The sequence below is a fragment of the Dreissena polymorpha genome, chromosome 11 (genome assembly GCF_020536995.1).
Source record: "Dreissena polymorpha isolate Duluth1 chromosome 11, UMN_Dpol_1.0, whole genome shotgun sequence".
Classification (NCBI taxonomy): Eukaryota; Metazoa; Mollusca; class Bivalvia; order Myida; family Dreissenidae; genus Dreissena; species Dreissena polymorpha.
In genome coordinates, this window is record NC_068365.1 from 51,139,619 (window position 1) to 51,165,811 (window position 26,193).

Consider the following 26,193-nt stretch of genomic DNA (forward strand, 5'->3'; position numbering starts at 1 on the left):
AATCGCCATAGAAAGCATACAAAAAACGTGTAGATCCACCTCATTGTCTCGAACTTATGCATCCAGTCCAATTAAGCAGTGATTAAAATTATGCAATTAATAACAGAAAGACGCGTTTAGCGCATTCGAAGTATATAGAAATGTTCAACATAGTTCCGTGTTGGAGTTCACTAAAATTTTGCTGTATGACTTACAAGTCTTGACCTAACTTATTTCCATTTCAACTAAAAAGATCAAAGTAGTGAAGAATCTATCAACACAATGAACTCATTTTTCATGTTCCTACTAAGAAACGCAGAGTTTTTACTCCTCACCATAAACCTCGAATACAATGTATATGACAATAAAATCAGCAAATAAATAGATTTCATTACTTTCATAAATATACAGTACGGTCATGCACCATATATAACAAAATCAGCATACAATGCAAATTCGGGAAATGACAGGATGGCGTAAAAATACATATAGACAATGTTTACTTAATACGTTTTCAGTTGCATTTCGTTGGCATCACGTCAATGTTATCTTGTAACAACATTGTGTTTAGTTCCATTTTAGGTATTCATGGATGACAGCTCATTGGGTTCTCCAGCGTTTGGTATCCAAAGGTCAGATGGTGGAATGTCATGGGACTTTTTCCTGCAATATACAGTAAAGAAAATAATAATGTTCTCAAAAATTTCCGGACGATATTCCAACTCAACTCTTTTTGAGGCAAAAAGGCTGTTGTAAGACACAATGCGTAAACATGCAAGTATAGCTCTAAAACTAATCAAACAATACGTCTGATCGACACGCAACGTTGACTCTCTGGCTATTCGATACATATTTGTATTTTGATCACGGAACCATACATGGAATAAATAATTTTGAAAGAAAGTTTAACGTCAGAACAGTTTGAGTTTGTATAAATTATTTTAAAAGTACAACAATGAAGTAAACGTCTAGGACAGTCAACTTCACTACAGAGAAAGGCACCAAGTATGATTTTACATATGTGAACCTGTGGTGGCTTACTTCTTCATGCGTCTTCTGGCGGCGTAAATAATAATAGCTGTAATAACCGCGCATGCAACAGCACCTACTACGATTCCGACCAGTGCAACTGAAAGTAAATAGTTATTTTGTTATTTTTCAGTCAATGAAAACTTATAAACGCGCGTAATATAAATAGTCTGTTATCACAGTTCTCACGCATTTGATTACAAAATTTTTTGCAAAATCACGAAAGGCTTTAGTGTAATAATGTAAAAAAAAGATAAACTTCCCATGCAAATATATGCTCGCAAATATATTTTCAATGAAAAATAACAATCCTTAATTAAATAATATTTTAACTTAAAACATTAAATTCCAATGTAGTTTCAAGCTATCACTTCAGTATCAAATATAAAAAATCTTAAGGCCCAGTCTCACTATGATACCGGCGGAGACCCGGTGATTGATCCGGCATCTACCGGGATGAACCGGGGCTCTACCGGGATGAACCGTGGCTTTACCGGGATGAACCGGGGATGGCCGGGGACATCCGTGGCTCCACTGGGAAAGTATTGAAATGTTTAATACCTCCGGGAGTCACCGGGAAGGAATGGAAACGACCAGCGTGGCACCGGGAACAACCGGGACGGCTCCGGGGACAAACGGGACGGCACCGTAGCTCCACCGAGGCCCATACAGACCTCGACAGAGCTACGACAACGCCCCGGTGGAGCCCCGGTGAATGCCGACAGAGTCCCGTTGTAGTTACGGTACATAAGTAAACCTTCGCTCTGCCGGGACGCCATCGGCATTCACCGGGGCTCCGCCGGGGCATTACCGGCGACGACCGGGGTCAAACCGTGGCGTTGCCGTAGCTCTGCCGGGGTCTGATGCCGGTATAGCCCCGGTGAGTTCCGGCGGAGTTACGGTATACCGGGGCTCTGCCGGGACGCTGCCGGCTTTAACCGGGGCTCAAGCGGGGCATTACCGGCGACAACCGGGTCTCTGCCGGGGCTTCACCGGGATAAACCGAAGCCAGTCCGGGGTTACCGGGACTCTGCCGGGCTGTTGACCGGCTTCAACCGGGGCGGAACCGGGAAATAGTGTGACCGCGTTAAAAAAATTCTACCGGCGTTAGCAAACCGGGGTGGACCGGGGCTCTACCGGCAATAGTGAGACTTGGGCTTTACTCCCGTTTGACAATATGTAAAAGGATATTGATAAAAATTAAACGATGTTAGCGAACTGCATTCGGACTTCAATTACTCAAAAACGTAACATTACTTATGTACAGTTTTTGAGTAATTAAAGTCCGTCATAAGCCCCAAGAAAGCAGTGCTCGTTTTTAATACTGACCGGGATTTGTAAGTATTGATTTCTTGCCACTGTCAGTTTTATCGAGTGAAGTCTGCGGTGTTCCGCTTTCTATGTCATCCTGAACGGTTTTTGAAGTCGCTGTTGCTTTCAGCTCCTTAAGTGCCGTAGTTTCTTCTGGTGTCCAACTTATATCGGGCGATTCGAATGCTGGTAATGTAGACGCTGTGGTTGTGCGTGGGGGAATATTGATAGCTAGTGTTGGTGTTGTTGTCGTTGTGGTTGTTGCGGTCGGCGTTGTTGTTGCCATTGTTGTTTTCGGTAGTTTTGTTGTGCTTGTCGTTGTTGTTGTGGTCGGCGTGGTTGTTGCGGTGGGCGTTGTTGTCGTTGTTGTTGGTGGTGCAGTAGTAGTTGTTGTTGTTGTCGTAGTCGTTGTTGGTGTAGTCGTAGAAAAGTGTGTACTTTGTATACACACAACTTCGATGATCGGCTTCAGTGTATCTAAAAACACGAAGCATCGAGCAAATTAAAGATCGCCCAAAGTTGAAAGACTGCGATTCAACATATTGTCAAAAGCTCAAGATACTTACCAAATGAATGTGTTGTTAAGTTGGTGCTGGTAATGTTCACATCTGAAAATATATTCATTTTAATAAAATGAATTTTATTCAATATAACTAGTTTTCAAATATACTGTATTGTCAAAATGTCGACATGAATACATCTTAATTATGTTTCCGGATAAGAGTTGCGACAAACTCAAAAGTTTCTAGTTACTCTATAAAATATGTCGCTTTGTGATAGCGTTTTATTTTGTAAAATAATTATGCTAATACGACAATGTGTAATATTTTACCTCCATAACCCATGGTATGGTCAGTTGTGGCCACCGGGGCAAGATTTATACCCAGTGGAGTACTACATATATAATTTTTCATATGACATATCACATCTGTTTCAGCCTTTTACTTATTGTTTTTGAGTTGAAGATTAAAAAAAAGTAATTTAACTATGTAATGATATAAAAGGGTCGTGATTGTAACAATCTTTATAGAACAGCACCATTTGATGGAATTGTAAGCTTCAAGACGAACATTTAATTTTTCACAGTTATTATGCTTAATACTGCTAAATTAAATCATGTGAACCTTGATAAGCGGCCAGTTTTGGCCACAGGAACCTGATTTGAACGAATTTGAACGAGGACCACTTGACGATGCTACACCCTCAATTTTAACCCTTGAGGTTTTCCAATTTTGTAATTTTTTCAATTTTAAAATCTATTTTGATCTCAAGTGAAATACATAATAAGAAATCCGAAACGTTTGAACAATTTTGTAAGAAGGTAAACAGATGGTCATTACTTTGAGGTTTAATGAATCTGCTCAGCCTGGAGTTTCATTGTTCACCATATAAGGAGAAGATGTAGTTTGAACGAAACGCGTGCGCATGACGGACAAAAGACAATCCAAAAGGCTTAACATGTGCACATCCACTGGTGAGTTTAATATTACAACATTGACGGCACCGACTTGGATGGTAACTGTTCACGCATATAAAAGGGAACAAATATATATCTGGGCCTGTGCAGTCCGCACAGGCTACTCAGGGACGACACTTTCAGGTTTTATTGTATTTTTCGTTTACAGAAAGTATCTTCTTAGCAAAAATACAGTTTAGGCGGAAAGTGTCGACCCTGGTTAGCCTGTGCGAAGTGCACAGGCTAATCTGGGACGACACTTTACGCATATGCATTAAACCCCCTTTTCACAAAGCACGGCTCATAATGTTTAACACAAGTCTTACATATTATACCACTTATTACAGTTTTGACAATCAAACAAGGGCCGTGGGGTCGTGACTTTTTGTCACTCAAGTTACGTCTCATTGACCAATTATCAGTTTAATGTCCGCTGGGTCAGTATAGATCTTCTTTTGCACGACCGCAATCCCCGCAATAGACAAGTTGATATTTTAAAATAACCCCAAATAGCACGGACTAACGTGTTCTTGCAAATTAATATATATTTGGCAAGAAGATTAGAAGTGCTTCAGCAACATCTTAATCAACATCTAAGCGCCTTATGCACAAACCAAATGCATCAAATTTAAGAGTATCAGCAGTACGGATCTCTTCTATCTCGCGTACCAAACACTGCTTTAAAAACGTTGGGACACCTTTTCAATAAAATGTATACCTTCGCATGAGACGTAGCATTTGCCATCACCACACTTCGTCGTTCCTTCTGCACACATTTGTTCTAAAACATATATTGCACGGAAATACATGACCAGAAATATTTAAATGGAGAATTGTATGTCTACGCGCATGTACATATGTATGACGTATTTAAACACGTGCAAGCAACCCGTTCTTCGTTCCTATATCCTTCGTTCCTTCCACCGTTTATACCCTGTAGTGACTTCGATTTCTGACCATCGCCATATATACCAATACCACACAGATCTATTCTTTCTTTTATTACTCCATTCCTTTCTTTCATAAGACCTTTTTCCCACCACCCCTACTTCCTTCTTCGCTCTTTTCTCTCTCCCTTTCATAACCTCCCTTCCTTCGTTCTTTTCTCTCTCCCTTTCATAATTTCTTCCACACAATCATTAATCTCACCCATTTGTTCGTTAATTCGACCATGCATACGTTCCACAAGGCTATCAAGTTAATTTCAATTAAAAGCTTTATTACGTTCACAGTTGAGCTCATCGTCCTGGTCTGGGCAGTCTGGGTTAGCGTCACACATGAATTTCCTGGGAATGCACTCTCCCGTCATGTGACATTGGTATTTGTCATCTAGACAGAGATCTGGAAAACATTTACACATATAAATGTACCGTGCTCTGTGAAAAAGGGGTTTAATGCATGTGCGTTAAGTGTCGTCCCCGATTATCCTGTGCAGTCCGCACAGGCTAATTAGGGAAGACACTTTCCGTTTGAACTGGATTTTTGCTTAGAAGAGACTTTCTTTTAACAGAAAATATCATAAAAGCGTAAAGTGTTGTCCTTGATTAGCCTGTGAGGACTGCACAGGCTAATCTGGGAAGACACTTTACGCACATGTATTAAACCCCCGTTTTACATAACACGGCCCTAATAGAACATGATATGGATTCACGCCTTTGTAAGCCAGAATGCACCAGTAAGGACAACTACAGACACCGTGGCCATTTGACAATATATAATTTTTAACCTTGCTAATGTTTTTATCGTTCATAGTCACTTCTTCTAAAAAACTTCCAGTGCCTTCCCCAGGAATTTGTTCAGGCGCCCCGGGGGTGGGTTCTGGAGGGGGGTCCCCTCCCGACGTTGATTTTTTTTTAATTTAACGTGTCAATTCACGTTCTGTGGTGCGTTATAACTCAAAGAAAAACAGCGTCAAAAGACGTCATTTGGTGCGCTATGACTCTTCAAAAAAATCCCCCAGTCATTTAAAAATATATTTTTTTTTATTGTTTAATTGTTTTAAAACTTTTCCGCACAGATAGTAAAATCCCGACTCGAACGATTCCCCAATACATCCGTTTCAACTCGACTCTATTACTGTATACTTACTATTTTTCAAGTTTCTATTTATTACCCGATAATCCCGTTTATTCCGTTTTTATCAATCTCTTTCTGGTAAATATTTACGATAAAAGTTTTCAGTTATTTCTTTAACACAAACCTTGACATTTTTTAAGTGACTATTTATAGATTTGATGAAATATTGCCTCTGAATATGCGTCAATCCCCTCACCTGTTGTGTGCTTGTTAAAACGCTCAATACACGCCATTTGTATGCAATAGACGCAACGTTGTACATGCTGCATAATTTTCGCGCTCTTTTTAATTGAGAAAAAGATTCGACACAAAATAAATTTGCACTGCTAATTTGAAGCAAAAATATTAAACGCTGCGGTAACATTCACATTCGGAAGTGTGTTTCGGATTAAAAACGCGTTAACATCGACTTACGGTAATGGGTTTCGGATTACAAATTTAATTATTCCCATTTGAGATTTCAACAAATATTAACCGTTGCGTTATAAATTCAACGATAATTTGTTTACACTTTACGAGTCGAATAAATGTTTTGACGGAATTATGCATGAAATTCACGTTGTCCACGAGGATCACGGCCGGTTGCCATCATCAGTCTTCTAACTATCGATTATCGGACGAAACATTTACAAGTGTGCGTAAATTTGTTAAAGCGCATTACGTGTCGAATAAATGTCAGAAAAACGAGGTGAATCAGTTCTATAAATGGACATGTTGAAATATACATGTTCTGGAATTAAATAAATTGTTATCACATAATTGTAACCGCTATAATAATTGTTTACCACTTGCAATTAATTTCTCGTATTAATTATGAGTCATAGGTAACACTTGTTTACAGTAAAAAGGTGTGATGATGATGCCCGAAACCGTCTTTAATGTTCTGAACTGTACTAATTACCGGTTTTATATTACTCAAATGGTACAACTACTTGCTAATCAAGCTGCGATAAACTCTTACTTCATGCCCGACGTCAATCAAAAATAATGGTCGATAGTTAACCCCGCCCTCATAAGCATTCGCGTAACCGATTGGACGATGAACTTCACAGTTTGACGACTGGAAAGTTACCAGATACATCCTTGTCAGCATTTAAATGACCGTGTAATGTTATGGCGCACCAAAGGGGTCGAAACTTTAACTTCTGCTCGAGCAGAAAAAAATGCTGCTCGAGCAGCATTTAATGCTGCTCGAGCAGCATATTGCTGCTCGAGCAGCAATTTACTGGTCGAGCAGCATTTAAATGCTGCTCGAGCAGCAATTTCCTGCTCGAGAAGCATTTATTTTTAGAATAAACCATTGAACCCGTCAGCCAATCAAATTTAAGCTTTCAAACGGACGACATAAGCTATCTCTACGGAAACGAAATAGACCGGTGTAGCGTGAATATTGTTTGATCGTGAGATCTGTCACATAAATCGGAAATCTGACGATTTTCATAGTACCCCGTGAGATTTCTCCGATCAGTCGCCGTGAAAAATGTCAGATTGATGAAAAATAATATTTAACGCAATGTTGTTTCAATTCAACTTAATTTCGCGTTTTAACAGCTTGCAGTTATTTTCGGACATCTTTTTTTCGGACGTTGAACCTAAACACGTTGTTCACAACAAAGATATCAAAACAGTAGTTCTAACACCATGCAAACATTTGAATTTTAAAACGATTTTCGTTTTAAATGTTATATATATCGATGATGTACATGCATTACGTTGTAAAGAAATATGGTAATGCCTAATTTACAGTCATGAGTGTTTCAGTGTTTTTATACAAAGATATAACATTGATTTAAGAAAATATTTTCAGATTATATATATATATTCCAGAAATGTATAATCCCAATCAGTGTTTTTATCATTATTTTAGCTAATTCACATGTACACTCAATTCAGGAAAACTATTGTATTATATTTCACACAATCATAATTACCACTATCATCATTTATTTATTTGTCAATAAGCTTGATTGGTAATTGTCGGTTTGGCTCGGGTAATGCTTTAAAGTACCCCATGTACTCTTAAGTATACTTTAATGTACCCCCGGTACGCTAAATATACTTAAACGTACCGTCGGTGTGTCTGTCAGTGCAGTCACTCACAAACTTTTCAGGGCTTTATCTCAGAAACTCAATATAAGTTTTCAACATGAAACTTTATGGGTGTATAAATATAGCTGAAGAGAGGTGCCATGCACAAGAACCATAACCCGTCGCTTTCTGAAATAAGAGTTATTGCACTTTGTTGTTTTTGTATGATGTAACTAGTGCTATATCTCAGATACTATACAAGATTTTAACATGAAACTTCATGGGTGTATAATTATCAATGCACAAGAACCATAACCGTATACTTTCTTACATAACGGTTATTACCCTTTCTTGTTATTGTTTTTTTTATGATGTAACTTTTCAGGGCTATATCTCATTTATAGAACCATGCATAAGAACCATAACCCTTCACTTTCTTAAATAAGAGTTATTGCCCTTTGTTGTTTTTGTATGATGTAACTTTTCAGGGCTATATCCCAGAAACTATTAATACAAGATTTCAACATGAAATTTCATGGGTGTATAATTGTCAATGAGAATAAGTGACATGAACAGTCTGACGTTACTTTTCAGGACTATATCACAGATACTATACACAATTTTAAGATGAAATTAACTGGATGTTAAGATATCATAAGGAGAGGTGTCATGCACAAAATCTATAACCCTACACTGTCTTAAATAAGAGTTATTGCCAATTGTTGTTTTTTTTTTATGCTGTAACTTTTAAATAAGTGGGATAAGGGTACAACCCTTCAAATAAACTTTTCTGTTAGTTCTGCACCCATCAATAATCAAAATTTATTTGGAGGGGGATATTAATTTAACGAATTTGCTTATTATTAGTCTAAACTTTGAAATGGACTTAATATTTTAAGTAGCATTGAGAATATAAGACACAACAGACTCATCAGTCATCAGTATTATGTTAGCATATCTTTAGTCGATTACTGAACTAGGGCAAATATAGTTGAAGTTTATCAGGTGGTCTAAAAGTCCTCACCGCCTAGCAGATAAGTCTACAAAGTATTTTAAAACCGGTTCATGAACATGAAATGATAAGTCATTTCCGCCATCGCGATTATTTATTTTAAGTCAATATGTTTTTGGAATCTTAAGGCACTCATTGAAAAATACATCACTACATAAATAAATATCTAGGTCAATTGTGATTCTGTCAAGCAATGATTATCATATCAATTATTATCTCCAGAGTTATTCTTTTTTTCTTGCACTTATCATAATCTAACCATCTGCATTATTTTTGCCAAACAGGTGGTTTTGCAATCTGAGCACCACAATCATCAATTTTTTTGTGTGGATATAAAGATTTTATAAAATTTATGATTTTAGGACCTTAAGTTTCATTGTGCTGTACTTGTTTAGGAGATGTGTAATACCAACTGGCTACTTCTGTTTTCAGAACTAAAAGGCACAGAAGGATTTTATTAATATTTTGTTGAGTTCTCAGATTAATCGAGCCCAAAGCACTTCCTGCTACAAAAACATATTTTCGAGCAACAACACATATTGATAATATACTCTTGATTTATTAAGACATCAACAATAAGCAACATGTATGCATGAGCACATGATATAGTAAATATGATTTATATATAAATTAAGAAATGTTTCAGTTGAGAAATGCATTTCTCATTGAATCACATGTTATTAAAACCATCATTTTGAATAGAAATTACACATGCAGTAACAACCAGCTGCAAACAAATTGTTTCTTACATGATTACTTATGCATGTCAAGGATAGGAAATTACACACATAAGGAATGAAATATCCATGTGCAGGTATCAACAGTTGTCTTTGATTTAATCTATCTTGAATAATGCATAATTTTTAACATGAAAATCTCATTTTCCACAAAACACTAAATTAAAAGTAACAGGAAGGTGGTAAAAAATTCATTATTTCAGTTACAAAGCAATGAATTGAAAACTATCGGTACATTCAAGTTATCTGTATAAAACATGGCATCAACTTAAAATCAGTATCAATACATGTATCACCTTAAATCCGCAGATGTTGAGTAAGATTGCCTTTTTAAACAAAAAATTATAATTGCCCTAAAATGAGTGATTTAACAATATACAAAGAACTATCATGAACCATTTTCAACATTTACTTTGTTGTTCTAAAATTTAAATATATATGCAATTTCAAACTATTTATGCAGGTAAACCATGTACACACAAAATTTTAGTACTCATCTTTACCCTTTTTTTTTATCCCCATGTTTTTTTAAAAGCGTGGGGATATTGTGTTTAGCTCCGCCGTCTGTCTATCTGTCCGTCCTGGACACTATTATCTCCTACACTATTAGCACTAGAACCTTTAAACTTACACACATGGTAGCTATGAGCATATATACGACGGTGACAGCGACGGAATTTTGATCTGACCCCTTGGCCAAAAGTTATTGGGGTCAGGGTGGGGCCGGGTCAGTGATTTTCCTGCGACCCCGATTCGAAAAAGGCTCATAACTACTGTGTCCCTTCAGATATTGCTTTCATATTTGGTATGCATGTGTATCTAGACACCACCTATCCATTCGCATACAATTTTTTACCCTTGACCTTCAACTTTGGGTCAGTTTTAAGGTTTCGAAATCTGTGACCGCGATTCGAAAAAGGCTCATAACTACTGTGTCCCTTCAGATATTGCTTTCATATTTGGTATGTATGTATATCTAGACAACACCTATCCATGCGCACACAATTTTTTTACCCCTATGACCTTGAACTTGGGGTCAGTTTTCAGGTTTCGAAATCTGCGACCGCGATTTAGAAAAAGGCTCATAACTACTGTGTCCCTTCAGATATTGCTTTTATATTTGGTATGCATGTGTATCTGGACAACACCTTTCCATGCGCATGAAAATTTTTATCCCTGTGACCTTGACTTTGAACTTTGGGCCAGTTTTAAGGTTTTGAAATCTGTGACCGCGATTCGAAAAAGGCTCATAACTACTGAGTCCCTTCAGATATTGCTGTCATATTTGGTATGTATGTGTATCTAGACAACATCTTTTTATGATGCGCATACAATTTTGTACATGCTACCTTGACCTTGAACTTGAGGTCAGCGTTCAGGTTTCTGAATCTGCGACCGCGATTCGAAAAAGGCTCATAACTACTGTGTCCCTTCAGATATTGGTATAATATTTTCTATGCATGTGTATCTGAACAACACCTTACCATGCGCATACAATTTTTGACCCCTGTGACCTTGACCTTGAACTTTAGGCCAGCGTTTAGGTTTCGAAATCTGCAAACACGATTCGAAAAAGGCTCATACCTACTGTGTACCTTCAGATATTGCTTTCATATTTGGTATTCATGTGTATCTGGACAAGACCTTCCCATGCGCATTAAAAAGTTTTGACCCCTTTGACCTTGAACTTAAGGTCCGCGTTTAAATTTCGAAATCTATTAAGTGGTTATCTACCCAATCAGAAGAAGTGCAAGCATTTTCATCGGACAAAGGAATTATTCAACAATGAAGCTTGTGTATTGAAAACATATATAGAGTTACACAGTAGTGGCGCAGAGATGTATTTAGTAGTCAATTATTTGTGTTTATTCATCTGTGAAATGGTTTAGCTCATCCATCTAATGTTTATACAAGGGATTATAAAATATTGGTGCAAAGGGACACCTGTATTTTAGAGAAGAGAAAGAATGCAGTCAAGCATATAAAGCATGAGAAACTCATGGAATAGCGCCTCAAGAATCTATAAAAGGGCTGAAACTTTCAATTTGTTCAATCACACTTTTAGACTCATTATGAAAATCTTTCAAAATGTTCAAGTGTGAAAAATGTGACAAACAATTTAAAGCAAAAAGGACTCTTGAACAGGCACATCAATGACAGACATGAAATTTAACATTTTCATTGTTGTGTACAAGATTGCGATATAAAATTTCTGAGACGCTACTATTTAGTCAACCATTTAACCTCAAAACATAACTTTTCCAAAGCAGAAGCATGAAGATTGGCTATAACAGAGCAAGTTCAGCCATCTCATTCCAATGAGGATGATATGTACATAATGGACGTCAGTGAAGTTGATTCAGTATTAGATTTTTTAGGAGAGCAGGATGAGGACCTAAATCCAAGTGAATTTTACTCTTGTATTAAGGACTTCGATTTTAACATTTTCACCGCCACCAGAATCAACAAAGCCTCGACTATGCATGGCCCCATTACCAAACCTAGGGCGCCCCTGGGTCAAACATGCGGCGTGGGGATACTCGTCGGCCTCTGCCGCGCCATTTCTAGTTTTAATTTTAAATTGTAGTTGACCTTGATTTATTTTTAAAGCCTGGTTTCAATACATCAACTATATTGTGCAATACAAACATCACACACAAAGCTATCTTGGGATGTAGGTTGTGAGACGCAGACCTCATGCAGCCATCGTTTGCAAACGTCGGATGATATCCATTTTAATGCCGTGCGGGTCTTTACAGTGGAGTGAACGAGTCGCACAGATATGTTTGCCGCACTCCATGAATCAGAAGTCTGTGTTTCACGACTAGTCTCGATAAACTGAAACATGGGCCTGTCGCAACATTGTGGGATGCTTTTTCCTGACCAAACATTCGGCAGTCTGGAAATAAAGTAAAAGTCATTCATACATAACGTAAAAAACAACAACATTTGTTTGCAATAAGAAAAGCATTATATTCACTAGATTAAGTGTTCACAAAAAATACTATTTCTGAAAATAAAATTGCAAGAACGATAGTTTGACAGTGAAAAGTATTCATGTTTTATGCATCATAAATATACAATCACATTAAGACACAAAAAAACTACTTTTTATACAAAATAATATAATGGAGCAAAGAGAATGCTGTATTTCATTATATGACACATTAATAAATTAAAATATGAGTAATCTTCTTGTTTAACCTAATTTTCAGGGTTATTTGACAAAAGTGGGACTCTATAACACAGTTTGAAATATCATGACCTTTATAAATTAAAGGAAAATGCAAGGCTCTAAAAACCAATGCACCAACAGAAAGGTACGATGATTATATTCTACATTCTCCCATTATTTTGTTGAATAAAAGTTAATGAAGATCTTTACTAAGCAAACTAGAGCTTTGTCACAGACGTGATGTATACCCCCACGTGCCGCATTGACACAGACTATTTTGCATGCTGTCTTTACAAAACAAGAGAATTAAATTTATGGCAATTTTTTAGAATTATAATGCCATTATCATTTATGGCCATTTCGACTTTTGAAATCTTGAATTCTTTCGCATGACATGCCGTCCAAATTTATGGCCATTTTTTTACTTGTGAACTCCAAGTGTGACCTAGACCTTGGAGTTATCGACATAATTCTTTCGCATGACACATCGTCCAATGACTGTGAACAAATGTACCAGGTTTTTTTAAAATCTCACAATAAATGACATAGTAATGGCCCGGACAAGATCATTTATGGCCATTTTTGACCTTTGAACTCACAGTGTGAACTTGACGTTGCAGATATCGACGTAATTCTTTCGCGCGACACACCGTCCAATAATGGTGAACAAATGTGCCAAATGATTTTAAAATCTCACAATGAACAACATAGTTATGGCCCGGACAAGCTCATTTATGGCCATTTATTACCTTTGAATTCATGTTTTAAAGGCTTCATTTCCATCCCTTAGATACTGATGAGCAGCAAACAGCATAAAACCTGAACAGTCCGCAAGTGACTCGAGTTACTCGCAAGCTGTTCTGGTTTATGCTGTTTGCACACAGCCATTTTCACTTTGCTTCTGAGTGGGAAAGGGTAAAATAATTTATCTCCATCCTAAAAGAAATGTACTTTAAAAATGTACTTTACAACACACATGAAGTAAATGCATGAAGTAAACATTGGACTTTCATAAAATGAAAGTAAGCGATTGAAACAACAGCATGTGGTTGGTTGATAGGTGCCAGGATAAAGCATTAGACATCCTTCTTTAACATCAACAGGCACTAAATGTTTATGTTACCCCAGTTCAAACAAATCTTAAGTTTGCTGATGACATAACCAAGCCATATCAATACATCCCAAGAGTGCAGTATAGACATAGAAACCTATCAAGTCAAAGAATGGAAGGTGATAGATAAATGAAGCCAACACAGAATCCAGACAAACAAATTGTAATTAATCCAAAGAATAAAATAAGCAAAATGATCTAAGAATTAACCCAAAGGATAAGAAATGAAGCCAAAGACTACTAAGCTTACAGATTTAAGAAAACAAATGAGGAATCCGGCTATGTACATTAATAAAGTATATAGCATAAACAAGAAATTCAGTAAGACAGTAAAAAAAACATATAAAAATACATAATCCAGTCAAATAATATGGGAATTCAGACAAAAAGGACGGATTTTAGATTCCATTGAAAGAATAGGGAATCCAATCCATGAATCCACTTAATAAGAAATCAAGTCAAAGATTAATAAAACCAGCTAGGAGTCACAGAATATGAAATACAGAATACAGTCAAAATTGCTAAATTGTATGAGAAATCAAGTCAAAGAATAAAGAATCCAGTCACAGAATAAGAAATACAATCTTGCCAAATAATGAGAAATCAAGTAAAAGAATACACACAATTAAGTGTCATTCAATAAGAATCCAACCAAAGAAAACAGAAAACAAACTGGCAAAGGATTAATGTAAACTACAACATTTACACTACTGGCATACCATACAAATTAACACAAACATCAATACCTATACTATCATAACCCAATCATTATACAAAGTAATGATAGAGTCAATAATGCAATACTTCAATGGAAATTGTGACAGGGTCATTGTATTATTGTCATAAACCTGCATAGCTGGGTTATACAAACCTCTGCTGGGTCATGATACACCTTTGAAAAAGTGGTTGATGGTTTGTTTGACTCTTTCAGTGCTGGAACCAAATTTTGAAGGCCTTTGCAAACAGTTTGGATCCAGATGAGACGCCACAGAACGTGGCGTCTCACCAGGATCCAAACTGTTTGCCATTTTGATAGTATTTTTTGAAAAAAAATCGAAGAAAATGCTAATTTAAGAAATTAAGCAGACAACATTTTAGCAGACGACAAATTTCCCAGCATGCAAAGGGTTGATCTTAAGTGTGTCATTTGCTTGATGGGACACCTTGCTAATACAAGACCTTTCATACATAAATTAATTACGGTTGGAAATAGATTAATTATCTAATTAGCGCTGACATATGATGTTCTCACATGCTAATCCCCAATTAGACAGGGTAGCGCATCAGTTTGGTTAGCTGATGAAGGCTATTTGTTGATGTAATGTTCTCAATCAAATAGTCATTAACCCATTTATGCCAAGTGGACTCTCCCATCCTTCTAGATTGGATCAATTTATTTCCAAACTTAGGGATGTCTAGTATATTTATTTCTATATTTAGAATATTTCTTACAGAAATTCCTTAAAGCAAACAGCGCAGACCCAGATGAGATGCCGCATCATGCGGCGTCTCATCTGGGTCTTCGCTGTTTGCAAAGTCCTTTTTTTCAGGACGCTAGGCATAAATGGGTTAAAATTTTGTGTCATTGACCTATAAAAAATATGTTTGATATTTGAGAAATTATAATAAACAAAAGTTATGTGTTTGTAGGGTATATATTTAATTTAATGTGATTGACCTAGAATATGTTTTAACATTTGTTCGGTAGAAATGCGTTTTAAATTTGATATATTTTGTATCATGTTTTGATGTATGATATATATTTGACGGTCGGCTACAAATGAATGGATAATAAGATATGATATGTTAAGAATTTCATTTATTTGAAAACGTTGAATAAATTAAAAGTTGCATAAATTTCATATATATAACTGATGGTTGCAACTGAATGTCTGATGATGGAGTTGTATGGATTGGTGAATTTTAGCTTATGCAATTTTATACCACTATGACATTCTTTACGGCCAATATGAATGCTGATTTTGAGGGGAATAATGAAAAGTGAGATGTTTGAGACTGCTGAGATAACTGATCACTATATCAGGGTTACAAATTGAAATGAAGTTCACACTGTATGGTTTCTATGTAGTAAGAGAAGCATTAAAATTTGAGTCGCGTTTTGGGAAACTGGGCTTTGAGCATGTGCATATAGTCTTGTCCCAGAGCATGTGCGTATAGTCTTGTCCCAGATTATGGTTTGAGGGTTGGGTTGGAGCGTCCTCATGTGCTTCTAGTCTCAAGTGAGCTAAAAATATATCATGCAACGTTTTATCAGGCAGATATCAATGTGGTGGTATGATAAATTCTAATACACTGTGCTTTATGACTAAAATATCAGTAAATTACACATAGTTTGCATAGCATCTTGTTGAGATTTTTTCAAATCATATTATAAGTTAACAAATTGAATCTCAGCTCAGATATCCTTAGTTTGACCTATTAACAATTTTTCGACTCTTCGATGCCATCTGATCACAAGAAAAATCTGATTATTGAAAATAAAACATGTCCATTTTAGTGAAATAAGGGCTACACAGACCAAAAAATTGTCCTAAATTAAAAAAAAACATTCTCTTTTTCAACACAGGTTTCAAGGTTATATGAAAACATACTTTTATTCATATTTCCTGGTTTAGCATTTGCAATAAGTACACTGAATACAAACAAAAAAGAAAATTAAGAGTATTATATCAAGATTTCTTTGTCCATTATAGAAAGGCATTACAGAAATAATACCGGTACATGTTTGTTTCTGTCTTTTCTCATCAAGATCGTTTTTTGTATACAGAGGGTAAACAGAATAGAGCTATCACTACAGGTGATACAAACACACCCTGCAATACCAAATACACAAATATAGACAAACATGTTTCATTGTGACTATGTGAAAAGTGATATTTCATTTGAATGTGACATTTTAAGATGCTATCCCGCTTTTAATGATATACAAGGCGCCTACCAGGCTACTGAACACCTGAATATATGCTATCCAACTGAAATAAATCCACCTATCCTAAACGAATTAACATAATTGATGTGGTATGTGATATCAAAATTATATGACAGAGTTGTTAATGGTATCATATTAACACCAAAAAAATGTTATTTTTTAATTCACCACATGACATGGCAGTAAAGTTTTATTCGACTGTAAAGAGATTATAGCTGATATGGTTACGAAATGTTAAATTTTTATATCATTATAAATGTAAATTTAGTTACCACGGGAATATCATGTTTCTTTGTATGATAAATACCCTGCTTTGGAATTTGTTAATTCCATCCTTCAATTGAATCACATAAAATGAAAATGAAATACATAACAAAATATTAAGAAAAAAGCAAGTGTTATACAGAGGATAAAACCCCTTTCCATAAACCCCTTTAAAAAGCTATGTGCACTAATAAGGTAAAGTAATTATTACTTGGCATACAGGATGTAAACACTGAAAAGGGGTGTAAACAAACCAGAGCTGTCCCAAGCCATCTTTGTGACCTTGACTGTCCCATCAAGCTTTTTATTACTGCCATTAAGTTAGCACAATGTAAAATTGTATTCAGTCCATTTTTGGTGGACAACTTTATGCTTTGGATTAAGTCTGATGTTTCCTTATTTCAGCCATTTCTCAAACAAGTGAATAAAAAGGAATATGAAATACACGTACAATAAACTATAACACTGACAAGTTGACATGAACACGCTATTAATATGCAAATCACATAAACTGGTTACTTAGCTGAAATTGCATGTTGAAATGAATTTGTTTAAATTAGCAATAACACATGATCTATCTGACATCAAAATATATCATTTTTGCAAACCTGAAAATAATACGCTGTAATTATTATTAGGGAGACATGCCTTATGCGTGACCATTTTTAAGTTTCGCCAAGCTGTATAATGCTCAAATATGACAACTGACATCTAAGTGTTACCTTAACCTTTAAAGGAACATGAAAGAGGTTTCTACATGTAACTGTTAAACACATTTGGCAAGTTATTTAAGAAGTGCATAATCACTTTTATAATAAAATAAGTTCTGTGTAAAGTCCTCATTTTGATTGATTAGAATGTTTTTGAGAAAAATCTTATTTAACAAAAAAAAAAACTACATTGTAATTGAAGGAAAAGTATTATTTTGATCAAATGAATTGTGTATCAAGTTCTCACATTTATTTGAGAAAATTATTATTTTCCAAAAAAAAAAATTGTAGGACAAGTCTTTATTTTCATCAAATGAATTGTGTGTCTTAAGTCCTCACTTTAAATTATATAAAGATTTTTGGGGAAAATTCTTATTTGCAAACAACTAATTTAGGGCAAGTCTTCATTTTGATAAATAAATTTTATATGAAGTCCTCACTTTTATAATATAAACAACAAGAAAATTCGTTTAATTGATATCCCCCACCAAATAAATTTTGTTTATTGATGGGTGAATAACTTAATTAAAGCTTATTTGTAGGGTTGTGCCTTTTCTTACTTTTTTGTAGTTACATCATACAAAAAAACAAAGGGCAATATCTCTTATTTAAAAAAGTGTAGGGGTATGGTTCTTGTGCATGGAGCTTCTCCTTATTAATATCTATACGCCCATGAAGTTTCATGTTGAAAACTTGTATCATATCTGAGATATAGCCCTGAAAAGTTACATCATACAAAAACAACAAATGGCAATAACTCTCATTTAAGAAAGTAAAGGGTTATGGTTCTTGTGCATGGAGCTTCTCCTTATTAATATCTATACGCCCATGAAGTTTCATGTTGAAATCTTGTATCGTGTCTGAGATATAGCCCTGAAAAGTTACATCATACAAAAACAACAAAGAGCAATAACCCTTATTTAAGAAAGTGTAGGGTTATGGTTCTTCTACACGGCACTTCTCCTCATTGATATCTATAAATTCATTAAGTTTCATGATGCAAATTCTTATAATTATAGTTTCTGAGATATAGACCTGAAAAGTTTGTGATGGACGGACTAACAGATGACAGACTGACGGACAACACCAGAACTATATCCCTCCGCCTTTGGCAGGGGATGAAAATGTGTCAAGTCCTTGTTTACTTGACTTTGTGTTATTCTGTGATACATATATAAATTGCATTAAACGTAACAAGAAAACATTGCTTCTAAACAAACATTAATTTAACTAAACAATTAATACTGTGTGTCAGAACTGTGTTATCTAAAGATAATTGTTATTATTGCTGTTAATTGAGTACTTTATGAAAATAAACACTAAAATAATCAACACTTTGTGAGTTGCTTTTGCGCGTCTTCCGAACTACGAACTGCGTCTCAAACACCAATCATCCACTGTGGCATAATGTATGTTCTATTATTTGTGTGACACACATATTGACATTTTCTAAACTGTATTATATAAAATTTCATTAAATATAAATTATGGTTTTGCTATACATGTATTGCAAAATGTCAAATGTTTGTTGTAGACTTAATTAGACTAATACCAATTGAAGTCTGTGTTGTTTTCACACATTTAAAAATTATCAATTTTACAGATTTTTGAAATAAAGTAGCTATTTAACATAACAAGCGGGCCATGATGGCCCTTAAGAGCTCATATGAGTTCACGGACACAAATTTACCTGATAGAAGGCATGAACTTAGTAAAAGAAAAATATGATAGACCTAAAAAAAAAGACGTGTTCATAAGGCACAGTTACCCCCACATTCCACTTTTGTCGCAAAACTACGCTTATGTCAAACACAACCTGTTAATAGCCATATTTGACTATTGACCTGTAAGTGCGACTTTGACCTTGGAGTTCAGCCTTCTCATGTTAGCCATTTGTAAGCATTAAATTTTGGAAGTCCCAGGCATAAAATTGCACTTCAATGCTAAGAGTATAATTAAACCATTACAATGTATCACATTATAATAAATATAAATTTTTAATTTAATGTGTTTTGAACAAATGTACGTGGGTCATTCAAAAGTTGTTGTCTGGTAACCTTTTGTTGATTTAGTTATTCCAGGGTATAATCTACATGTGCGTCTCGCGTCTATGACGCACAAATTAATATCGAAATAGACGCATCGTTTTGAAATATGTGCGTCCACTCGGACGCATTGCTGAACTGTATCCATTACCGCATACGCGAATCACGATAAGCACAAACCATCTTGTGTATGAGTCAAAAGTGTAGCAATGAACGCTGAGTTAAATTAACCGAATGAGGCTTGAAGACTCCAGCAAGTCTTTTGATTGGCTCTAGTCGAGCCGCTGTTGTATAATACAAACTAATTAGAATCTACCTTTTAAATAGAATGTGTTATGATATTTTCTCGAATCCCCGGATGAAAACCTGCTTTAACTTTGTGTAACTTAGTCATATATAATACAGAAAAAATGCCTCCGAAACAAGGTGTTGAAGCTTAATCCAAAACAAACAAATCTGGCAATACCTTATATTTCTGAAAGTTTTATTGAAGTATAAAATTGAAAATTGCCTTTTACAAAAAATGTCACGCAAAACCAGTACACTTGGGGCAATTTTAAGGATATTGTTCAATATATTTTGTTAATGAAGCAAGTTATTGAGAAGAATTTTCACATTTAAGTTAATCACATGGAAACACTTCTGTAAGATAGAAAAAGAACTCAAACATGCTTAATGGTATGAAAATAAATGCATGTTTTATTTAGGCTTCATTATTTTTTAAATCACCCATAGGATATGATGCGGCATTTGTCTTTACGGAATATAAAAAATATCAATCATTTTTACCCGGAACTTGGCGCTGTTATAAATTTGCTATTCTGTGTGTTCTTTTACCAAGCTTGATTAGGAATTTTTGAAAACGCGCAATGGAGATTTTCTTTCACCATTAAAAATAATAGTTCACGGATTCAAACCATAATACCTGATTAATATGTTGCTACAGTGGATTCCTGTTCTTAGCATACCATGTCAGCAAAAATTATGCTAATAACAGGAATATGCTATTCACAGGAACACACATTTTAGCATAAATATAGCAACTGGGGGCATACAATAAGTCAAATCTGTTAATAATTGATCGTCAAAGTGAAATGTAAATGCAACATTGTATATGATTGATGTTTAAGATAACTATTTATCAAATGGAATTGTATTCTAAGGTATTTGCATTTGCATTTGAGCATTTTTTAGCAGATTTAAAGCATATTTTCTTGGCATTCTGAGAATGTTCTATATGCTATAAAGACTTTAAGTGAATTCTGAATATTGGGGTTAAAAATTATGCTATTAATAGAAGAAAAATACATTAAAATATAAGAATTAATCTGTGCTTTGACATTCTATATGCTAATAACATAAATATGCTATTATCAGGTATGCTAATAAGTAGAATCCAAAAATTATCCTTCAGTCTGACAGAATTTCCTAGCCTGTCAGACCAAACATCTGACAGATTTTTTTACATTTAGCGGTGTCTGACTTGGCTTCTCACTTTTGAGTTCATGATGCTTAATGTTTTAGATTCAACACTAGTTTCTTCAACCTCACGACACCAGAGCTCCTTTGATGCAAATATACTTAAGTGGTATTAAGGGATATATTTTTTTCCCTGCAAATTGCGTTTAGTTCCTCACATCTGGTTAAAAATAAACCTGTTACCCTCCGATTGACTGTCAATTTATACAGCAAACTCCAATACATATTCCTGTTTGTATTCTTGTATGAAAATGTCCACAACATATGGGCGTAGTTATATGGGGACTGAATATTCAAATACATGTAGGTTAAGAAGTACAGTAAATGACATGACAAAATGCTGTTAGGACATATCATCATCCTTAATTCTAAACCAGCTATACATGACATTATTCTTAAGAGGGGCATTTCAGAATAAAGATAAAAAGATACAAACGATTCGCAATGGAAAAATTATTTCCTGCAAATATTTTTTATCGAAATTATTTCCGTCAAGACATGTTGTACAATAGCATGCCATGGTTAAAATGAGTGTGTAAAACAATGCCTAAACTCTTTCTGCAAAGTTTGGGAAGTCTGCTTTAGGGACATTTAAATGGAAGGACAGATGAAAGGTAACTCATTATAGTGCCACCAATGTTATTATTATGCAATTTTTTCGCAGTTCAGAGCTGAAAATAACATCCCAGAACTTAATTATCCACTGCTAAGTTATTCAATAAATAGTAAATTGTAAACATTTCAATTATGAAAAATTAAACAACTTGTAATTCAGACACAACTCACATTTTACCTGTTGTTAGCTTTGAACAAGCTAATTGGCCTCGGTGAAAAATAATTTACATTGAAATTGAGAAAAGTCCTCGAGAACTCAGTGCCCCAGATAATTATTTGGGAAATAGGGTTTTCAACCATTGATTTTGAAAAATAGGGTGATTTCATTCTTCATATAGAGTGAAATGAGTAATAAAAATGCATACCTTAAAATAATTGCTGATTTACTTCCGTTGACGCTGCACACTTGTATTGATTCAATAGAACTGTAAACTATCATCATAAATTTTAATAAACTGATGTTTCCTAATATCTTTAATCCTTTAAACTGTCCATGATATAAACTTTAAAAAATGTCGACAATTTCTAACCAATGACATGCCTTTTTATACTTTTGACAGGTTTGTTAAGTCACAGACTTTCCATCATGTTTTTTGGATGTCAACTCAACTGCTGTATACACAGTTTCTAACAAAATCGATAACACGAATGATTCGGCACTTATTGGCTCTTGCTTTCTTGATTCAAAAAAGTTTGCGATCGGCTGATATTTTGGCGCAACATTCTCGGACGTCTTTCGACCTCTCTTAGCTATTTTTATTGCGCATTGTAATAGAAACTGAAAGTACAGACGCTTTACAAATACATGCACAATAAGCGACGAATTAGGCCAGATTGAAAACGCATAGCGTTTGAATAACTATGACCGTTTGCTGAGCTTGCTGAATGTAAGCGTCACCGCGTTACGATAATAATTCCAAAGAGAAAATACCTAAAATGAGCAAATCATTTTTAATCGAAGTTTTGTATCGTTAATTTGACGAATTTGCGTAAAAGTCAAATTGGTTGCGTTTTCAATACTCATGATATTGTATTTCTTTGCATTTTTAAACATTTTAATAGGGTGAAAGACGCAGATACGCAGCTTATCTGGGGCACTGAGAACTGGTTAACAGACATGATATTTTGGATAATTGTAAAAGTTAGGACATGTATGGGGAGAACGAGAAACGTAAACAATGTTAACCAGAAAGGCACAATCACAGGCAATCGGCACCTGTGACGGAAGCAATTATTAAGAATCATTAAGAAAATAAATCATAAACAGAGAACCTACACTTGCGCACCCATTGAGCAATTCTTATCAGTCATCGTCGTGATTTTCGCAAAAGTTTTAACAGCCGTTAGACATTTATGATCGATTTTCTTATTAAGCGAATGGCAACAATTTTTTGATCGACTAGTTTGCAGCCAAAATATAAAGCACTTACCGCGTGTCAATGTTAAACTTTAAACAGGTCGTCACATAAACTTGCAGAAGATGTGAAAAAGGCACCATCATGGCAGCAGCCATTTTTTCCAAACAAACCAGTTTCGCACCAAAAGGCAAATATAACAAGAGTTCTGATTGGCTAATGCCATAATCTAAAAATAAATGCTGGTCGAGCAGGATTTTTCTGCTCGAGCAGAAGTTAAAGTTTCGACCCCTTTGGTATCCCATATAATGTGGCTAGAATAATCGATATGCGCGTCATGCTATTCTCTTATCAGTGGATTATCCATTACCCCATGTGGTGTTTATGGCGATTACTTGTGAAAGTAGGTACCGAGTGCTCTTTTAAAACAGGGAATATTGATACACTTATAGGGAAACCTTGATTTTTTTGGACAATCTCCAATTTCTTTTACTGAAGAATACACTGATCGGAAAATTTCAAGCGCCCCGGGGACTCTAATTTCGAAATTCAAGCGCCCCGGCAAGGGGCGCTTAAATGGCCTGGGGAAGACCCTGACTTCAAATACCTCTTTTCATCTAAAAGACATTTCACAACATAAAAATATAGCAGCCGATTGTTATATGAATAGTCGCATTAAATTTACAGTAGAAAATAAAAACGATATTCAATGCACGCCTAAATTGTTATTACTTCTGTTTGCAGGTCATAAAAAGATGTCATTCGCTTCAAATGTTATTTTTCCTATATATTTAACGCAAGTTGTTTTTTTTACTTCGCTCGGTACCAACTACCTTGACGACCGACCTAGGTACGTTACCTAATGTCAAACGAACACAGAAGTCTGTCTCATACGGAGTGTGTAGCTTCACCAAAGAGATGTTGACAGCGTTGTCTTCATCGCGTACCTCGATCAAATCGTGCTTGGTCAGTTCGCAATTCTCAGCAGTTGTTTTAATGTCCTTTGGTGTCTGAAATTTCACGATTGAACCACACGTGTTTTTCGGTCCCAAAATATTTGCTGAGAAAAAATGTGCCATAGCTAATGTTGCAGTGCATTGACACAGAGGAACTTGCTTGGTATGATCTGTCAACATGGCGTCTGAAGTGTCAATGTACACAGCAGAACCGGAAACTCTTGAGTTTTGACACATTTTAGCGACCGGTATTTCATCGGATTCGCACTTCGATGATACTGGAATCGAATCACAATTACATAACTTGGGAATATAGGGTTTTATGCATGTGCGTAAAATGTCGTCCCAGATTAGCCTGTGAAATCGGCTCAGGCTGATCAGGGACGACACTTTCCGCCTAAACTGGATTTTTGCTTAAGAGAGACTTTCTTTTAACAAAAATATCATTAAAGTGAAAAGTGCCTTGCTTTTGGATAACGAGGCATGTGCGTGAAGAGTCGTCTAAGATTAGCCTGTGTAGTCCGCACAGGTTAATAAGAGACGACACTTTCCCATTTAATGGTATTTTTCGTTTAAATGAAGTCTTTTCTATGTGCTGTGCGGACTGCACAGGCTAATCTGGAACGACACTTGACGGACATGCATTTAGACCAGTTTTTCCAGATCGAGGCTAATACTATTCCAATGTGTTTGCTGTGGCGCGAGATGTCAAGCTTTGCAATAGTAAGTTATTTTAAACATACAAATAAAAAGAATATTTAAACATACAATTAAACAGAATATTCGGACCTAAAAACATTACAAAAATACATTCTTTTTATAAACGGTTCTGTCGTGATGATATTTTATACAAGATTAGACTCCTGATACGTTTAAGTTGGTCTATACTAATTTATTCATATTTATCCAAAACGTATTACTGTTCTTAATGTTCAAGCGTCTATAATGTAGTTTAGATCTTGTTGAGCTAAACTAATATGTACATATGTAATTTGTTTAGACAAGTAAACACATATTGTACATAATAATACTCACCAAAACATGCCAAAGCTAGAAATGCAAAGAAAACCCGCACAAACACACATATACTGACAGTTGCCATATTTTAAATGAACCTTCAATATTTAAAACAAGCGACAATCAAAGATAACCATCCTCCACATTAAATTGCTCTACACATTGTCAGATCTTCAATATGTTTTTTTAATTGCTCTGCCGTCATAATACCGTGAACTGCGTTTTGTCAATAGGCTCTTCCTGTGCATCAAGCGTCAATACAGCCTTGTTGTGTGTGGGCAAGAATCTGGTCCAAGTGGCCCTACAGATGAGTCGGAAGCATGGGGACGTATTGACAACTTAAATCGTCCTTCTCGGTAAAAAAACCCATTTAGATTGTTAAGATTAAAAGTTGTCCATTAAAGGGGCCTTTTCACAGATTTTGGCATTTTTTTAACTTATTCATTAAATGCTTTATATTGATAAATGTAAACATTGGATCAAAAAAGCTCCAGTAAAAAATCAAGAAAAAAATTAAAAAAAGGAAAAGAACATTGCCCGGAGCAGGTTTCGAACCAGTGACCCCTGGAGTCCTGCCAGAGTCCTGAAGTAAAAATGCTTTAGCCTACTGAGCTATTCCGCCGAGTACACATTCATGATGTATTTTATACCTTATATAAGCAATCTTCGTAGTTTCACAAAATTTAACGACAAAAACAGAACTCTCCAAATTATTCAATCGTTTCGCGTTGCAACGCTTTATAATTTTTAGGTTTTTAAATCGTCAAAAGATGCATATAATGGCTATATTAGAGCATGGTTAATGTTCAGTATTACTGTTTCCTCACAAATATCATAACTAAAACGAAAACTTACGAATCTGAAACAACTTTTTTCAATCTTGTCAAT

General features: G+C 35.4%; 1 protein-coding gene across 2 annotated transcripts; it reads right to left on the bottom strand.

Annotated features, from left to right (window-relative positions):
• Nucleotides 1-349: 349 nt before the first annotated feature.
• On the bottom strand, nucleotides 350-25,616 carry LOC127850086 (integumentary mucin C.1-like). Of its 2 annotated transcripts, none has more exons than XM_052382858.1 (8): nucleotides 25,516-25,616; nucleotides 24,192-24,566; nucleotides 5,000-5,116; nucleotides 4,494-4,556; nucleotides 2,886-2,927; nucleotides 2,338-2,796; nucleotides 1,021-1,108; nucleotides 350-642 (listed from the first exon to the last, which is right to left on the bottom strand). In XM_052382858.1, exons 2-8 carry the CDS (start codon nucleotides 24,523-24,525, stop codon nucleotides 558-560), a joined length of 1,188 nt encoding a protein of 395 aa, XP_052238818.1. In that variant the 5' UTR covers nucleotides 24,526-24,566; nucleotides 25,516-25,616; the 3' UTR covers nucleotides 350-557. The 2 variants fall into 2 exon arrangements, with proteins under 2 accessions (XP_052238818.1, XP_052238817.1); XM_052382857.1 differs by lacking the exon at nucleotides 25,516-25,616 and adding an exon at nucleotides 25,324-25,490.
• Between the last annotated feature and the right edge of the window lie 577 nt (nucleotides 25,617-26,193).

Bases quoted from the DNA above. Each gene is read 5' to 3' on its own strand.
- LOC127850086 (XM_052382857.1), bottom strand. From the start codon at position 25,390: ATGGCAACTGTCAGTATATGTGTGTTTGTGCGGGTTTTCTTTGCATTT. The intron at 2,797-2,885 runs GTAAGTATCTTG...TCGTGTTTTTAG, and splicing joins CTTAACAACACATTCATTTG to ATACACTGAAGCCGATCATC. The intron at 1,109-2,337 runs GTCAGTATTAAA...ATTTACTTTCAG, and splicing joins ATCAATACTTACAAATCCCG to TTGCACTGGTCGGAATCGTA.